The sequence below is a fragment of the Rattus norvegicus genome, chromosome 3, assembly GCF_021556685.1.
Source record: "Rattus norvegicus strain SHRSP/BbbUtx chromosome 3, alternate assembly SHRSP_T2T, whole genome shotgun sequence".
Classification (NCBI taxonomy): Eukaryota; Metazoa; Chordata; class Mammalia; order Rodentia; family Muridae; genus Rattus; species Rattus norvegicus.
The window spans coordinates 126,595,793-126,611,876 of record NC_141536.1 but is presented as its reverse complement, the minus strand read 5'-3'; the positions used below and the strand labels follow the sequence as shown (position 1 = coordinate 126,611,876).

General features: G+C 38.7%; 1 protein-coding gene across 1 annotated transcript in view; it reads right to left on the bottom strand.

The window, feature by feature from the left end:
- Sptlc3 (serine palmitoyltransferase, long chain base subunit 3) overlaps nt 1-16,084 on the bottom strand; it is a 128,632-nt gene that overhangs the window by 49,736 nt on the left and 62,812 nt on the right. Inside the window, 2 exon segments of the mRNA NM_001106517.1 lie at nt 4,069-4,174; nt 14,958-15,051. Of these exon segments, the coding sequence (NP_001099987.1) occupies nt 4,069-4,174; nt 14,958-15,051 (200 nt within the window).

The window sequence follows — 16,084 nt, the reverse complement described above, 5'->3', positions numbered from 1 at the left end:
TCCTGGTAGGAAACCATTCAAGACTGCCTCTTGGGTAGTAGACCAAGACTTATGAGTCCAGATACTAGAGACAGTCTTTTGTGACTACCTTTTAGTTCACCTCTGTCTTGAGCCAAGGTGCATTTCCCTTTTGCTTTCTCACTGACTACAATAAATTTTGATAATTTGTTTTTACTATCTGTGTCCTGGTGTAAATTTTTCTCCTTTGGGAAGATCCTAGACTGTTGCCAGTGTCAGGATTAGAGCAATGTTCTCCAACTGACAACAATGCATGTTTAACACGGTATTAGGAAATCAGATGGGAACACTAAAATAATATTTGACTTTTAGACCCCAAATTGAGGATTCATGGAATTTTAGACTTGAATTTTCAATCCCCACAATTTACAGAAACTGAAGTCTAGATAGTATACTATACTATACTTATAGTATACTATAAGTCAGAGTGATTTTGCACTTTCAGTGTTTATGAATTGGGTGTCTACAGATAGATTGCCTGTTCTATCTACATCAAGCCTTGCTCCACCAGGGCCATCTGGTTTGTAATCTCAACTCTGCTTCATTTTATTAGTCTGCTCCAGGACAATTTATCTTGGCCTCAGAGCCCTGTTTCATCTTTTAATGATCTCAGCAAGTTTGTGCAATTTGTACACCTGAAATGTTTAGCAAGGAGCAGGCACATAGGCTATATGAATCCTCTCTCTGGAGCCCGCCCTTTTCTGTCTGAAGAGCAATTTTGCTGCATAGACAGTTTATTGTTTTCCAACTTGAAACTTCTTCAACTAAAAACAAACAAGATTATGAAGATAGTAATTCTTTGTTGTGGGGGGACTCTACTTACATGATATGCTTATATGATCAGAGACTGGCTTATATTATCTTTCTTAATACATGCATATATGTTTTATAGAGGGCACACAACTATGGGTTCCAATACTAGGATTTGAATCCAGGTCTTAGGTATAGCCCCAAATCTTGACTCCTATATATTCTCTGAAAAAAGTAACAATCCCAGGTAAGACAATAAAAATATTATTGGTTGTTATTTATGTTGTGTTCTGGATTCTTAGTCTAGACACCTATTCTGAAGCCTACTTGAAACCTTATGACTTGATTAACTTTCAAGTTATCATGAAGTTATGAAAAAATTGTTGCAGGAGAGCAATGTGTGATGAGGGCACATAAGTAAGAGACAAAACAACAACAACAACAGCAACAACAACAACATAACAACCATCACCACCACCAAAACAACCTTAGGAGGTAAAATTCAAAAGAGGCTTTGGGTAGCTACTAACCAGGCATGTATCTACAACACCCTTCTCAAGAATGAAAGTGGCCTTGGCAACTATTGGTCTCATATTCCCAACTCTGTCTCTTTGGAAAATTCTATGGAAAGTAATTTTCTAGTGTTAGTTCTAAATTAACATGCTTGTGTGAAGGCTTTTCAACTAGAGTTTTGTTCTAGAATTCATGTTAGGCTGGTCTTAGTTTACAAAGCAAGAACTTGAGCCATTCTGAAGGATAGAGGTTGTTGGGATAACATAGTTATTACACAGAGAAGATACGAGGAAGCTTTCAGTGGTATCAAGTTCATGGACATAGAACCTATTTGTACATCCTAGATTGATTGATCTGAAATGGACTGATATAAAGATAGAAGCCTGCAAGCCTTCCATTACTTTGTCCATAATCTGATCTTGCTATCAAAACTTAAAGTGTAATTCACCTTTTCTGGAGTCAAGGTTAGCTCTCTCATGTGTTTGGCCAATGGGGCACAGCAGCAGTTCTGGGCCACTCTCTTAACAATGGCAACTTCTGAGTTTTCTGTCTTGGAAGCCAAGGACTGTGTTGTAAGGAAGCTCTGAATAGATGACTGAATAAAAGCAGATTTGTCTGAATGAGAAAAAGGCACCTTAGTCACCTCTTAAAAGACAGTGCTAAATGTGTGAATGAGGTAATGCTGGATATTCCATTCATACTTGATGGCAGCCATGTGAACGAGCTCAATGAAAACTGTGTGGGGCAGCAGATCTGACTCACACGATCAAGGAAAATAAATGATCCCTGCAAATCTTTATTCTTTGGAGTGGTTTGTTATACAGCAGTATTTAACTGAGGGGTCACCATTGCTAAATTGTGGTATAGTGTCTCGTTAGCTTGGGGCTAGAACACCACACCTGAAATTCCTCTCCTCCTGTTAGGATAAGACAAAGCCTATCGTAGCCCCTTATAAGTCCTGCTGCTGGAGTAGTTTCAGATGAGAATATTTGTCTTGAGACTAGTGATGGACTTCTAACTTCAGTGGTGTAACCTTCCTTCAGTGGAAATAAGTTCCATTTGTTTGAAGTTGTGTTCTTTTGGCTCCGGTTAATGGAGATGGACAGTCTGCCTTCCCTCAGCCAATTCATCCTATCATAGGCCCAAACCTGAATGACAGGTGTTTAGACAAGGGGTACTTGAATCCCTCCCAGGCTGGCAGTTGCTACAAACCACACAGGGAGAACGCTTTCCATGTAAGGTTATGACAGCAGCACAGGCTCAGTGTGAGATTACTCTCTAAAAGTATCAAGTTTTGGGCCAGTGAGTCGATAGGGACCCTAGAACAGGGCTTTGTAAGCCCTGGCATTGTTGCTGTTTTGAACTACAGAATTCTGAACACTGCATGCTTTGCAGGATGTTCAGGAGCATTCCCAGCCTCTCCCCACTAGATGTCAATAGTATTCTACTTCATGTGTGGCCACTAAAACCTGCCAAATGCTCCCTGGTTTGGGATTACCCCAGCTTTATAAATACCACTGCTTTAGAGACTTCATAAGCATGGCACACCCCTGGGCTGATCTTAGGAGATAATTTTGAAGAAAGCAATCTACTATGACCTGCCATCATTGCAACCCCACAGTAGTACTCAGAATGTACAGAACTATAATCATTTGAAGTTTAAAAAAGTGACTCCAGTTTTTATATTATCTTCAACTGGGGGGCATTCACTCTCCTGCACCCCAGAAGGGATTGGGGTACATTTATTTTGTTACTCAGTATTGACTCATGACAGACAGTGTTTAATTATAATAGAAATAATATCTTCATAACCTTATTTGATTTTAGTCGAAGAGGCTTCAAGTTGGAAAACAATAAATTGTTTATATAGCAAAGTTTTTTGCTCTTCAGGCCAGAGGATGGGCTGCAGAGGGAGCATTCACCATCATTCCCTTGTCTCCTTTGCAGCCATACTCTCCACTGGGAGTTACCCAACTCCCCACTTCCTCTCTTTGTATTTCATTTCTCTATAAGCAGTTCATAGGGAATACAGCCCCAGGTTTCTCTGCTGTAAGGATTGCTTGAGAATTGATTTTAAAAGGGCGCCCTGAGATAATATTTCCTTGGCTTACAGAATAGGGTGTAAACAGAAGTGCTTGGGTGCAATTTTCATTTGAGCCATGGTAATTGATTTAGACACAGAATGAAACAAATTCAATCACAGCCAGCAATATAAAAGTACTGCTCTGAATGACTTAGTGGGTATTTTGCCTGCTCAGCTTGAAGAAGGCAGGAAAATGATCCTGAGAATATCGCCAAATGTTGAGATCAACACATTTCTGCCCTCACTCAGAAGAAGAATTAGTCCCTTGTATTCTTATGGCAGTCATTAACCTAACTGGTGTTGACTGGGGAAGGGCTTGAGTTCACTGTCCACATAGGGGGGCTTGGGGACATCCACTGAAACGTCTATGACATACATATCTTGGGACATCCCAATGCCGAATAGCCCAGACACAATTTCTTTGAAACGTAGGGCACTGGAAAGTACAACACAAATCAGCAATGAGGACATTTCCAAGGAATGTTTTACCAGCATGTCAACCTCCAGAGTGTTTCAGCAAATGCACAGAACTGTAGATAAGACAGAAGACCCTAGTCCTGGCCACTCCCATCAGTAGCTCTATCTGACCTTCCTCCACAGCATCTATAAACAACTTCTTTCTTTAGCCAGAAAGGTAATCTCATCTCCACTGGACAGCTTGCTGTGAGCCTCTGAATGTCAAATGCCTTCATTTATTTACATACCTGTAGACTCCCTCTACCAGGATGAGAATCTTTTTCCAAGCTCTTCCCGTGCGAGGCTGGCCACGGATGATAGCTTCTCTCAGGAGCTTCTCTAGGTTTTGTATATCTTTAAATAAGGTGAAAAATAGAAATTGAATTACAAGAGAGCTTTTGTTTGCTTTTCTCCTTTTGTTTCTTGAGAGGGTATCAGAACTATTTGCTTATTCATTTTCAGGCTCATACTCAGATCTGGACTTTGAGGAGGTGACGTTGGAATCAGAGAATGCCTGTGAGATATAGAGGTTCATTTTCTATTCAAATGTAACTCTGGGAGGATGAGGAGGTTCATCATTACAAGCAGGCTGAGTCAGTTTAAAGCTCTGGTAACTTCTCTTTGATGTCTGAGAGAACTTGGAGGTCTGGATGATAGAGAATTACCTACTGAAGATGAAGCTTTGTTGCTAGGCAAAAAAATGAACTCTGAGAGATGTGATTGCCAGGCACTCCTCAGGTGTTTAGACCTGGGTATGTTAGAGATTTGTGTGGAGCACCTGCATGGTGCTAGAGATCTCATTATCCTTGGGGCCTTGAATTTGGAATTGTCAGATATTTCAGTACTGTTCAGGTTGTGACATAATTGGCAGTCTTTTGCGAAATATTTGAGAGCTCTGGACACATTACCAGTAGTTGACAATTACTGAGCCCTAGTTATTTGTGTGTGTGTGTGTGTGTGTGTGTGTGTGTGTGTGTGTGTGCGCCTGATAATTTCTAACTGTATTCTTTGTGATAGGTCATTTTAATTCTCTCAGGGCACCTGTGGAAAAGACCCTACATGGTTCTTCATTTGTTGGGTCAGGCAACTGGGTTATAGAGGATTTGGTAAGGCACTGGTTTCCAATCTTCCTAGCCTGTAACCCTTTAATACAGTTCCTCATGTTGTGGTCATCCCCAACCATAAAATGACTTTCAATGCTACTTCATAACTGTAATTTTGCTAGTGTTACAAATTGTAATGTAAATATCTGAAATAATTATTCAACCTCCCAAAGGGGTTGTGACCTACAGGTTGAGAAGTGCTGGTCTAAGGTCCATGATTGTAAATATCTGAGTTGGACTTTGAATCTATACTATGTTCCATATTTGTAACCACAACCTTTACCTGCCTTTTGTGAGAGCCCTGGAACCGCCCTCTTGAACTCCAAAATGATGGAGAGCAAGAAACCTGTTAGAGCATCCTTGTTCACTTTTATTGCAAAAATCAAGACTAGCAAGAGCAAAGACATGTCATGTATTTTCAGTAGGAGGAAGATGGCTGGGCTTGAGCTGAGAGGCCACCTGGAAAGATTTAGGAATCAACTCAGCTACTGGGTGTTTTATGGATTTTAAAAAATTTGCCATTTAAAGTCAAAGCGAGTGAAAGATTATAGAGACTAATGTGCATGTTTACTTAGATTAATATATTTCTACTCTATATTTTTGCTCAAGAAAATCCACTGGCCCTTGGATAGACCTAGGGGAAGATGACAGGGAAGTTATCTGGTTATTATCAGTTATTATGATGCTGAATGACAATTAAATGCTGATTGGTGCATGGTACTGAAATGGTGAACTCTTTTTTTATTACAATAGTAAACTAATAAAGTCTCAGAAAGCCCTTTCTGAACTCGTTTTTGAATGCTCCCCTGAGATAGCTTCTTGTGGTCTCCAGCACAGTCTCCTGCTCTTGTCTGTCTGAAACGCACCCACTCATCACCCGAGCCTCCCGTTAGATGTGATGCATACCCGAGCAGGAGTCTCTCTCACCCCCTTTCCTGTCATAACGAATCTATCCTTCTTTGAAACACTTATTATGTAACTTGTTATTACTCTTCTTATCTCTACTCCATGGAATATATCTTGGTATTGTATGGTATTGCATCACTTTTGGATGATTGACTCACATTTATTTATGAAGATCATGGGCCATAAGGAGGAAAGGATCTAGATAGATAAGAGTTTCTAGAAAGAACAATTGCATTTTGTTTGGAGCTAAGGTTTTCTTAGCAAACTGTATTATTATTATTATTTTTTTTTGAAGATGTCTCTCAACTCATGAGTCACCACTAGATGGCAGCCAAGGAGACAAAAAAAGAGGCAACTTTTCTGTTTGATATTTCAGGGCTTATAAATCCCCACAGGTATTGCTAGCTTGTTTGCACTTTGCTTTTAGATTGACTGTCTGGGAGCAAAGGAGATAGCTCTTTGTTCTATAGTCTACTGCCGGTTGTTAGCCTGTGAATGAACAAAGATGATGAACAAGAATTTATGTTTGAGAAAACTGCCTTTTCTATTTTTTTTTTTATATCGAAGTGAGATGTGATGAGGGTGGCTTTAATGACATCCTAATAAAAGTAAGTCCAATTGAGATAAACTAGATATTATTTTCATGCAGTGACATAAGAGAACGCTCATTTTAATAGTTGTTTCCGTATAAAGGAGAATAATGAAGCAAACTTTAAATGGGGTTGGGAGATAAGACAATAAGAGATTGAAGTACACGGAGGGACAATTAACACCAACGAACTTCTGAAAAAGTCACGAAGACCTCTATGTATAGGCATTCTAAAATATAAATAGATACGTAGAGCATATATACAAAGAGTTTAAATGGAGTTAACTCTAATGGGGGAAACAATGCCTGCGCTAGACACCACAGATAGCAAGTAGAAACTCCAGTGTCATCACGAGATGACCTCTAATAGAGTTGTTGGCAAGTGAGGCCCCATAGAGCCTCAAATATTGTAGGCTTCTGTCATTGTTTTGGTTATCTTCCAAAGAGTGCTGGTCTAGCTGGATGACTACATGTAGAAGGATTCAAATAGATCCATATTAATTACCCTGCACAAAACTCAAGTCCAAGTGGATCAAAGGCATCAACACAAAGTTAGATACACTAAGTTTGACAGACGAGAAAGTGGGGGATAGCTTTGAACACGTTGATACAGGAGACAACTTCCTGAGCAGAGCACTAACAGCTCAGGCAATAAGATTAACAGCTAATAAATGGGACCTCATGAAACTGAAAAGCTTCTATAAGACCAAGGACACCATTAAAAGGACAAAATGGAAGCCTACAAAATGGAAAAGATCTTCACCCACCCTGCTTCTGACAAAGGCCTGATATTCAAAATTATAAAGGACTCATGAAACTAGATATCAACAAACCGAATAACAGTTTAAAAATGGGGTACAGATATAAACAGCTAATTCCCAACAGAGGAATATCTAATGGCTGAGAAGCACTAAAATATTCAACATCCTTAGTCACCAGGGAAATGCAAAACAAAATGACCCTTACACCTGTCAGAATGACTAAGATCAGAACCTCCAGTGACAGTAGATGCTGATGAGGATGTGGAGCAAGTGAAAAACTCCTCCATTGTTTGTGGGAGTGCAAACTTGTGTAACCACTTTGGCAATCAACTTGGCAGCTCTCAGAAAATTGGGAATAGTTCTACCCAAGGACCCAGCTATACCACTTCTGGGCATATATCCAAAAGATGCTCTAACACAACACTGGGACACTTGCTCAACTATGCTTATACCAGCTTCGTTTGTAATAGACAGAAACTGGAAACAACCTCTCCATTCTTAACTGAAGAATGGATAAAGAACATGTGTAGTACACTTACACAATGGAATATTACTCAGCTATTAAAAACAATGACATCTACATAGCCATAATGTGTGGATAAAAATAGGACTTTTTCTACTAAAAAGGAGAGGGGGCTGGGGGCAGCCTTCAGTTAGTAAAGTACTTGTCTAGAATGCAGAGCATCCTGGGTTTTATCCCCAGCACTACATAAACCAGGCACGTGCCAACATGGCTTTCAAGTCAGTACTTGGAATTTCAAAGTCACTTTTGGCTACACGGTGAGTAAGCTAGCTTGGGATAAATGATACCTTGTCAAAAAATTAAAATAAAAAAAACAATGACATCATGAAATTTGCAGGCAAATGGATTGAACTAGACAATATAATTTTGAGTGAGTTAAGCCAGGCCCTGAAAGACAACCTTACTTATAAGTGAATTTTAGCCATAAACTACAGGATACCAATGCTATAATCCACAGACCCAGAGAAGCTAAGTAACAAGAGAGCCCTCGAGGATACTTAAATCTCACTGAGTGTGGGAAATAGAATAGACATCAGGGTGAGTGGATGGAGGGAACTGGGTAGGGGAGAGATTGGGGGTGATCAGCAGGGATCAAAGTTGGGGGGAAGTGGAGGGAGAGAGAACTGAAATCCATAGGGTGTGGAGCATCTCTGGAAAGAGCTAGAACTTAGGACAATGGAATTTCCCAGGAATCTAAGAGGCTGATTCTAGCTCAAACTCTTAGCAATCGGGGATATGGAGCCTGAAATGGTCATCTCCTGTAACCAGGCAAGACTTCCAATGTAGGGACTGGGACACCAACCCAGCCAGAAAACACTAGACCTATAATTTGTCCTGCCTACAAGAGGTACCAGGATAAAGATGGATCAGAAATTGAGTGAAAGGTTAACCAAGGACTGGCCCATCTTGAAATCCATGCCATGAGAGAGTGCCTACCTCTGATTCAATTAATGATATTTCCTATACTTGTAGACAGGACCTAGCATATCGGTTATCTGAGAGATTTGATCCAGCAACTGATGGAAATAGCTGTAGAGACCCACAGCCAAACATTAGGTAGAGCTTGGAATATCCTCTGGAATTGGGAGAGGAAAGACTGAAGGAGTCAGAGAGGTCAAGGACACCACCACTACAGAATCAACTAACCTGGGCCTGTAAAGGCCCGTGGAGACTGAAACATCATGGTAGTTTGCATGGGATGAACCTAGGCCCTCTTCACATATGTAACATTCGTGCATCTCAGTCTTTTTTTTTTTTTTTTGGTTCTTTTTTTTCGGAGCTGGGGACCGAGTGCATCTCAGTCTTAATGTAGGATTCCTAACAGCAGGAGCAGGGGCTGTCTCTGATTCTGTTGCCTGCCCTTGGATCCTTTCCCCACATTTGTCTAGCCTCAATAGGAGAAGATGTTCCTAGACCTACTGCAACTTGATAGACCAAGGCAGATTGATAAATGGGAGGCCTCTCCTTTTCTGAGTAGAAAGGAAGAACTGGAGATTGTTCAGGAGAAGAGGTGAGAGAGGAGGACTGGGAGGAGAGACGGGAGAGAAAGCCACCATTGGGATGTAAAATTAAAATTAATTACTTAATTAGTTAAAAAGAATAAAAAGTCTTCAGAGCTAATAAAAAAGGAATCTGGTGTTTTTCATGTCGTTAGCTTTTTATTTGGCCTGGTTCCATGTGTCATGCATGCAGTTTGGCACTTTCTACAGAACCTTGAATAGCCATGCCATTCTAATCTCTGGATGAGTGTTCAGGAGTCACAAAGCTGCAAGTCGAGCCAGCAGACATGAGAATCATTTGTATTGTTGCCCCATCTAATTCTTTCCCACTCCATACACATTCTCACGTCCATCACTTCTCAAGAAAGTAGTTATTCAGAGGACCTTGGATCTAGCTCTGACACCAAATGTGGTGCTTTCACGAAGTGAATGGGACACAAAGCTGCACGATGCACACTGGTGAGACGGAGCAAAGGACTTGTATTTGTTTCTTACTGATGCTTCCAGAAAATTGACCAAATTATTGACTAAAACAACACAGACTTAAGGTCTTAACAAATCTGGAGATCAGAAGTCTGCAATAGGTCTGCCTGAGTGATTTTACAGCTTTGGCAGGACTGGCACCTTTCTCAGAGTTTTAGCTGAGACTCTGCTTCCTCACATTTTTCTGCTTCTAAGTCCTGCTTTCCCTTAGAATGTGTTCTTCCATCTTCAAAACTAAAAACGAAAGTTGAAGTTTTTCACATTTTACATTACTCTGACAACCCTTCATTTTGCTTCATTTGTAGGGACCCAATTATCACGCTAGACCCATGTAGAGGCTTAAATTTAAAGTTAATTGATTGGCACACAGAATTCTCTCTGTAACTTTAACTCCATTTTCAGATAACAAGGCATCCACAGGTTCTGGGGATTAGAGCACTGCCATGTTTCAGAGATTTATTTATTTATTTATTTATTTATTTATTTATTTATTTATTTATTCATTCATTCATTCATTCATTTACTGTTTCCACAGAAAACTAAACAATAGCGACTCATTCATACCGCATGTCTGTGGACTAGGAGGTGGTAAATGATGACTAAATGGCATAGTTCTAATGAACTGGGAAGGCCAACATTTTCCCAAAGAGTTCTAGGTACACTGTTGTACTTGTAGGATCATTTAAAAACTTGAATTAGCATACAAAGCAACAGGTCTCCCTATGGCATTTTCCCACGCACTTCCTTTGAATTCATTCCCTTCCCCAGATTATTTTGGAGAGTTTCCTAAATACCTCCAAACTTTAACTCTTCATTTATTAATTAGGTCCTATCTCATTATGTTTTCTGCAGGACTAATTAAACGAGCAAATAAATGCAAAGGCAATGTCAATAGCCAGACATCTGGTATACAATAAATTCTTAATAAGTGCTAGTTTCTGGTACAAAAATCACCGCAGCTGGCATTTATTATAAATACAAAGTGTCATCTATTTTCTGGGAAAAGAAGGCAGCATGAAGTGAAAGTTGTTGAATAGGTCAAGTATTTGAAAAGCTTTGTAAAAACTTAGATGATTAAAAATGAATACTAATTATAGTATCAGTAGAGTTGAAGACTTAGAAACAGAAGCATATTTGAACATATTTTTCATCTTCAGAAAACTTTAAGAATAGAATAGGAATAATCCAAAACACTCATTCACCTGACCTAGATTCATTTTTCAATGCATTATTTCCCTTGCTTTATATATCTAGGTATTTATGTATCTATGTATCTATCATCAATTACCTACCAGCTATATCTGTCTATCTATCTATCTATCTATCTATCTATCTATCTATCTATCTATCTATCTATCTATCTATCTATCTATCCATCCATAATCTATCTAATTATTTCTTTTAATTGAGACTAAGTTAAATATTCAGTGTTCTGTGTCTCTAAATTGTTCACTACATATTCCCTAAGAACAGATGTACACTCTTATATGGCCATGGCAGGGCCAGTTGACTTATCCTATAAGGATCCAAATAGTAGTTTCGGCTTCATGAACTACAGACACTCTTTATTACACACTCCTCTTTGTTTTCTATACAAGCCTTTACAAACGTAAGCTTATAGCTGATAGATACTATAGCTACCTACCATGATGCATTACTCTTATTTAGCACCATTAAGTTTATCTGTCTATCATCCAAATTTGCAAATTGGCTTAGGAGTAACATTATCTCTTGTCATTCGTGATCTAAGACCAAATATAGTGTCACTGTCTTCAGTATCTTTTATAGTGAACTATTTTCTCTGCTTGCTTTTGTCCTTTATAATATTGCCAAGGCAAGTCCGTGGCTTTTATCACACATTTAATTTGGCATTTTCTGCTTTGCATCCTGTGTAAATGATGGAGAATCCTCAGATATCCCATTTAAATAAAAAATGTTCATGTGTCCATCACTTAGTGTTGGTTTTTCCCTTAGCTCTCCAAGCATTATGTGACTTCTTCCTGATGTAGTTACTATTCTACTATTCTCTCTCTGTAGTTTCACTGGGATTCTTATCCTGGGAGTAGAAACCGAAGGAAGATACTAAATGGTTGCTTGTGTGGTGTGCTTTGTGTTGCTTGTTTTAGATTATACTACTGCAGGTCCATAAAGAATCAATAACCAGTTGGAACTGGTAATAAGTCACAGGCTGTGGCTGGGCCAATCTATTTCAGTATTTAACATAAGGTTATTTTATATCTTTTTTTTCTTAGAAATGTCTTCCAATACTTGGGTTGCAAAACGAGACAAAAAGACATGAATGTTGTAAAGGGACTCTTAAGGACAAGGGGGAAATGACAGAAACTGGAGGGAGGAAAAGGGATTGGGGGGGTGAGTGTAACCAGAGTACATTATGCAGATATTAAATGGTAAAAAATTAACTAATACAAAAAATTAAAATAAGATTTAGGTCTTCTATCTTTAGACATATATTAGTCTTAACCCAAATAATTGTATAAGTTGGTGTGGAGGTGGGAACAATCATTAATCTGCCACAGATATTCCCTAGGTGCCTAGATTATAAAGTTATAGTCACAAACTACTGTTATGTAGAATGAATTGAAGAAATAAGAAATCAATATTGATAATGACTCAGCTCACTTGTTCCAAATAAATGAAACCCACCCAGCATATCTATTCTGAAGACGAGACTATTGTGCTAAACATATACGTGGTTTATTCATTTCCAGATATAAGTTTTTATCACCAGTCACCTGTCATGCAAGAGAGTTAAAGGCATTTAGCATATTTGTGTTAATAACAATGATACTTTCTCTGACTACATAATCAAAAAGTTACCGTGTCTTCTTTGACTTCATCCTTGTGTCGTGGAGCTCCACTATGCATACCAGCCTGACTTTGAACTTGTGATCCTCTTAACTGAGCCCCTCCTGAGTGAGAAGCTTACTGAAAGGCACCATTATAACCAGCACTAACATACTTCTTTAAATTCCTAAAAGATGTGTACTTCAAACATGAATTCTTGGTACTAGCAAAGTAATTTGACACTGGTTGTGATAATAGATGGCAAATAAACATAACTAAAATTTATCTAATAATGAACCGAAAAGCTGAATATTTGTTGCAAACACAATACAGGAAGACACCATATTTTAAATCACCCTGAACTACATATCAGAGCTGAACCACATGTCTACAACCTTATTCTTCTAGAGTGCCTGGGCCTGGACCTCATTCATCATAGCCATCTATTCACAGATGCTGGAAATAGTTCTCTAATGCATGGTGATTCCCCAACCCCTCATTCCCATGTCCTTTTTCAGTGAGAGCAGGTTTTCAATGGACACTCCACTTGTTAGGAAAGGAGTTCACTATGTTTACTTGAGAAAGTTCATACTGTTCTTTTTTTAGTTTGTGGGTTCTTCTTTCTTTTGTCCTTCTCCCACTTTATTGTATCCTTTCAATCCCCTAACACTAGGTAGGAGAGAGAAGACTAGAAGGGAGAAACATACCCCTGAATATAATTTATTTCCCTTTGTTTCTTCTTTGACCATAACCACTATCAAATGGCAACCGTCTCTTCCAAATGACCAACAATGACCAACCCTGCCTCTTGGGTCACTAGCATTTATATACCCTCTGGAAAAGTTCCCAGAATTCCAAAGGTAGCACATTTGCAGAAACTGTCTGCAGCTGGCAAAACCATGCCTGTGCTGGAGCACAAGGCACATAATAGTCAGCTGCTATGAATAGTCTGAAGCAGCCTCTCACTCCAAACCTTGGTTTAAAATAAAAACACGTTCTTATAACATAGCTGTGGTTTTAAAGAAACCAAAACTCCAAAATTCTCACTACAAACACTCTCATGCATTTTCTTTCCTCTTACTTGAGACATTTGTTCTATGGATTGAGATTGCTCTGAGGTATGCATAAAAGAACCAAGACAATCCTTCCTGATTGTTACCAGTCTTTGTTTTAGTTACTCTTCGTGAACTTCTGGAATGAAGGGCGTAGTAAGGAATAGGAACAAAAAAAGTTGAGGGGAATGGAAAGAGGGAAAGCTGGTAAGAAATTTTTTACAAAGTGTGTGTGTGTGTGTGTGTGTGTGTGTGCATGCGTGCAAGCATTGTGTGTGTGTGTGTGTGTGTATGCACACATGTGTGTGGGTACTTACATGAGCATGCAGCATGCACAGGAATGGAGCAGGGGCAGCTCTGATGTCAATGTACCAGAAGCAAAACTTTAACAGATCACATGTGTCAATGTCTTCCTTAGCTTTACAGATGAGGACATTGAATGCAAGAAAGATCAAAGGGTTTAGAGAAAGTGGCACAAATTGGGAATGCAGTTGGAATCAGAGGACATAGTTGTCACCAACCATGACCTACTTCTTTTAAGGTGTTTTCCTAAGACTCTTGATGGTGTCTGATCTGATCTCTAAAGAGTGAAGGGGTAGCTTTCTGCCTTATCCTCACCTTTCAACCATGCAGCACAGAGCCTGCAAGGACATTGAAAATTTTTTAGATTTATTTTTATTTCATTTCATGTCTATGAATGCTTTCCCTGTTTGTATGTATGTATGTATGTATGTATGTATGTATGTATGTATGTATGTATGTATTTTGTATGTGCATAATGTGTGTGTGCCTGGTGCCTACAAGAGTCAGAACAGAGTATCCGATCCCATTACTGGAGTTACAGATGGTTGCAAGCTATCATGTGTGTGCTGGAAATTGGACCTTGGTTCTCTACAAAAGAAATGAGTGCTCTAAATTCTTAAGCCATCTGTCTAGCCTCTGACAAGACATTTAAAAGGCATCTAAGAGTATTTGATGATATGAGTATTTTATATGTAGGAACAGGGAAATGAGGCATTGTGTCAAGAAAATAAAAGCTAACTTTTTCCTTAAGTGCAAAATTTAAAGTATTAGGACTTTCTCAAGACAAGGTTACACAAAGGGGAGAATTATAACACAACTGGTCATTAAATGGCATCTGAAGATATCAATCACATCTTTAGAGGCCACATCACAAGACCGCTAACAGTGACATTAATGTGTTTTGGTAACACTTAGCAATCTGGATGTTTAATACACTTCAGCCATTTGTTCCAGGTCACCAGAGGTTAACAAGGCAGCAGTGACTATAAACGTAATTGTCTTTCATTAGGCTAAGTTGCCAGTTTGAAAAGCAAGGACAAAATCCCTACTAATAATCTTGACCTTTGTCTAGGACCAAGGCAGTGCATGTTGAGTAAATGCAGAGATACTCACTATTGTGTTTGAAGGGTCTTATGACTGCGCCTGAGAGTCGAGACCCCAGGATGACTGAAGTGTGGTTGAACTCGTCACTTAAAATGAGGCATCCCTGTGCAGAAAACAAACATAGACCACAAGATAATGAAAAGAAAGACAACGTATGGGAACTAGAAAATACAAAAATTCATGTTAAATCAGAACTCTACTTAATTTGAAAAGGTTGAATTTCACCAGGGATTCATTTGGATGCAAGCTAATCTTTCTGCTAGCTCAAGATGACAGCTGTTTGTAAACCATTGTATCCTTACTGGAACATTCACAAATAGTTTTCAACAGCAAGGTTGTCTTAAGCACTAACAAGAATCTAAAGGACTGAGCTTTGACTGGAAGGCTGATATTTTGTGGAGGGCTATCCACTTGCTTGGTACCCAATTCTGTGCTACATTATTTGGATGGTCCCATTAGTTCTCCTGGTAGCCCAGGGCTTTTTATAATAAGGCATCGCAAAGTCTCACCTTGTATTCTCTTTCTTCCTGTGCCAACATCCCTTCTGTGTCAACACAGAAGCATTTGTGTTTTACAGTTAAAAACTTTGAATTTGTAAAACTGTGCACGGAAAGTCAGTGTGAGGTGAGCAGAAACTGTTACTGCTTATAAATTATGCTCATATATTTGTTTTTCTTTTAAAATGCATACATTAGGGAGGTGTTCACGAATACCCAGAATTCAGAACTACGATGGTTCACTTTTGCTTTCTGTGACCATTTGTAATTGACTTCTTCCTTATATTTTGGTTATTCACATGCAATATGTTTTAGGGTTTTGAGGTTAAAGCTAGAAAAATGGTCTTATTTTCATTAGTGAAGAATATATGTATAATTTTCTTTGGATACATTTGAGAATTATTGTAAACCTCATGATACCTCACTTCTTTGTTCTTTAGCCATGTAACTACTATAAATAAGGCAGCTGTTACTTTCAAGAAGTCCCATATTTTTTATGTTAAATGTTAATATATATTATATCAGAAGCTAATATATCATTAAAATTAACATTTCCACAACTACTCTATTTTTAATGGTGTTATCTTAATTTTTTCAATGAACTTTCACAGAATCCAATTTAAGATAACATATCACACT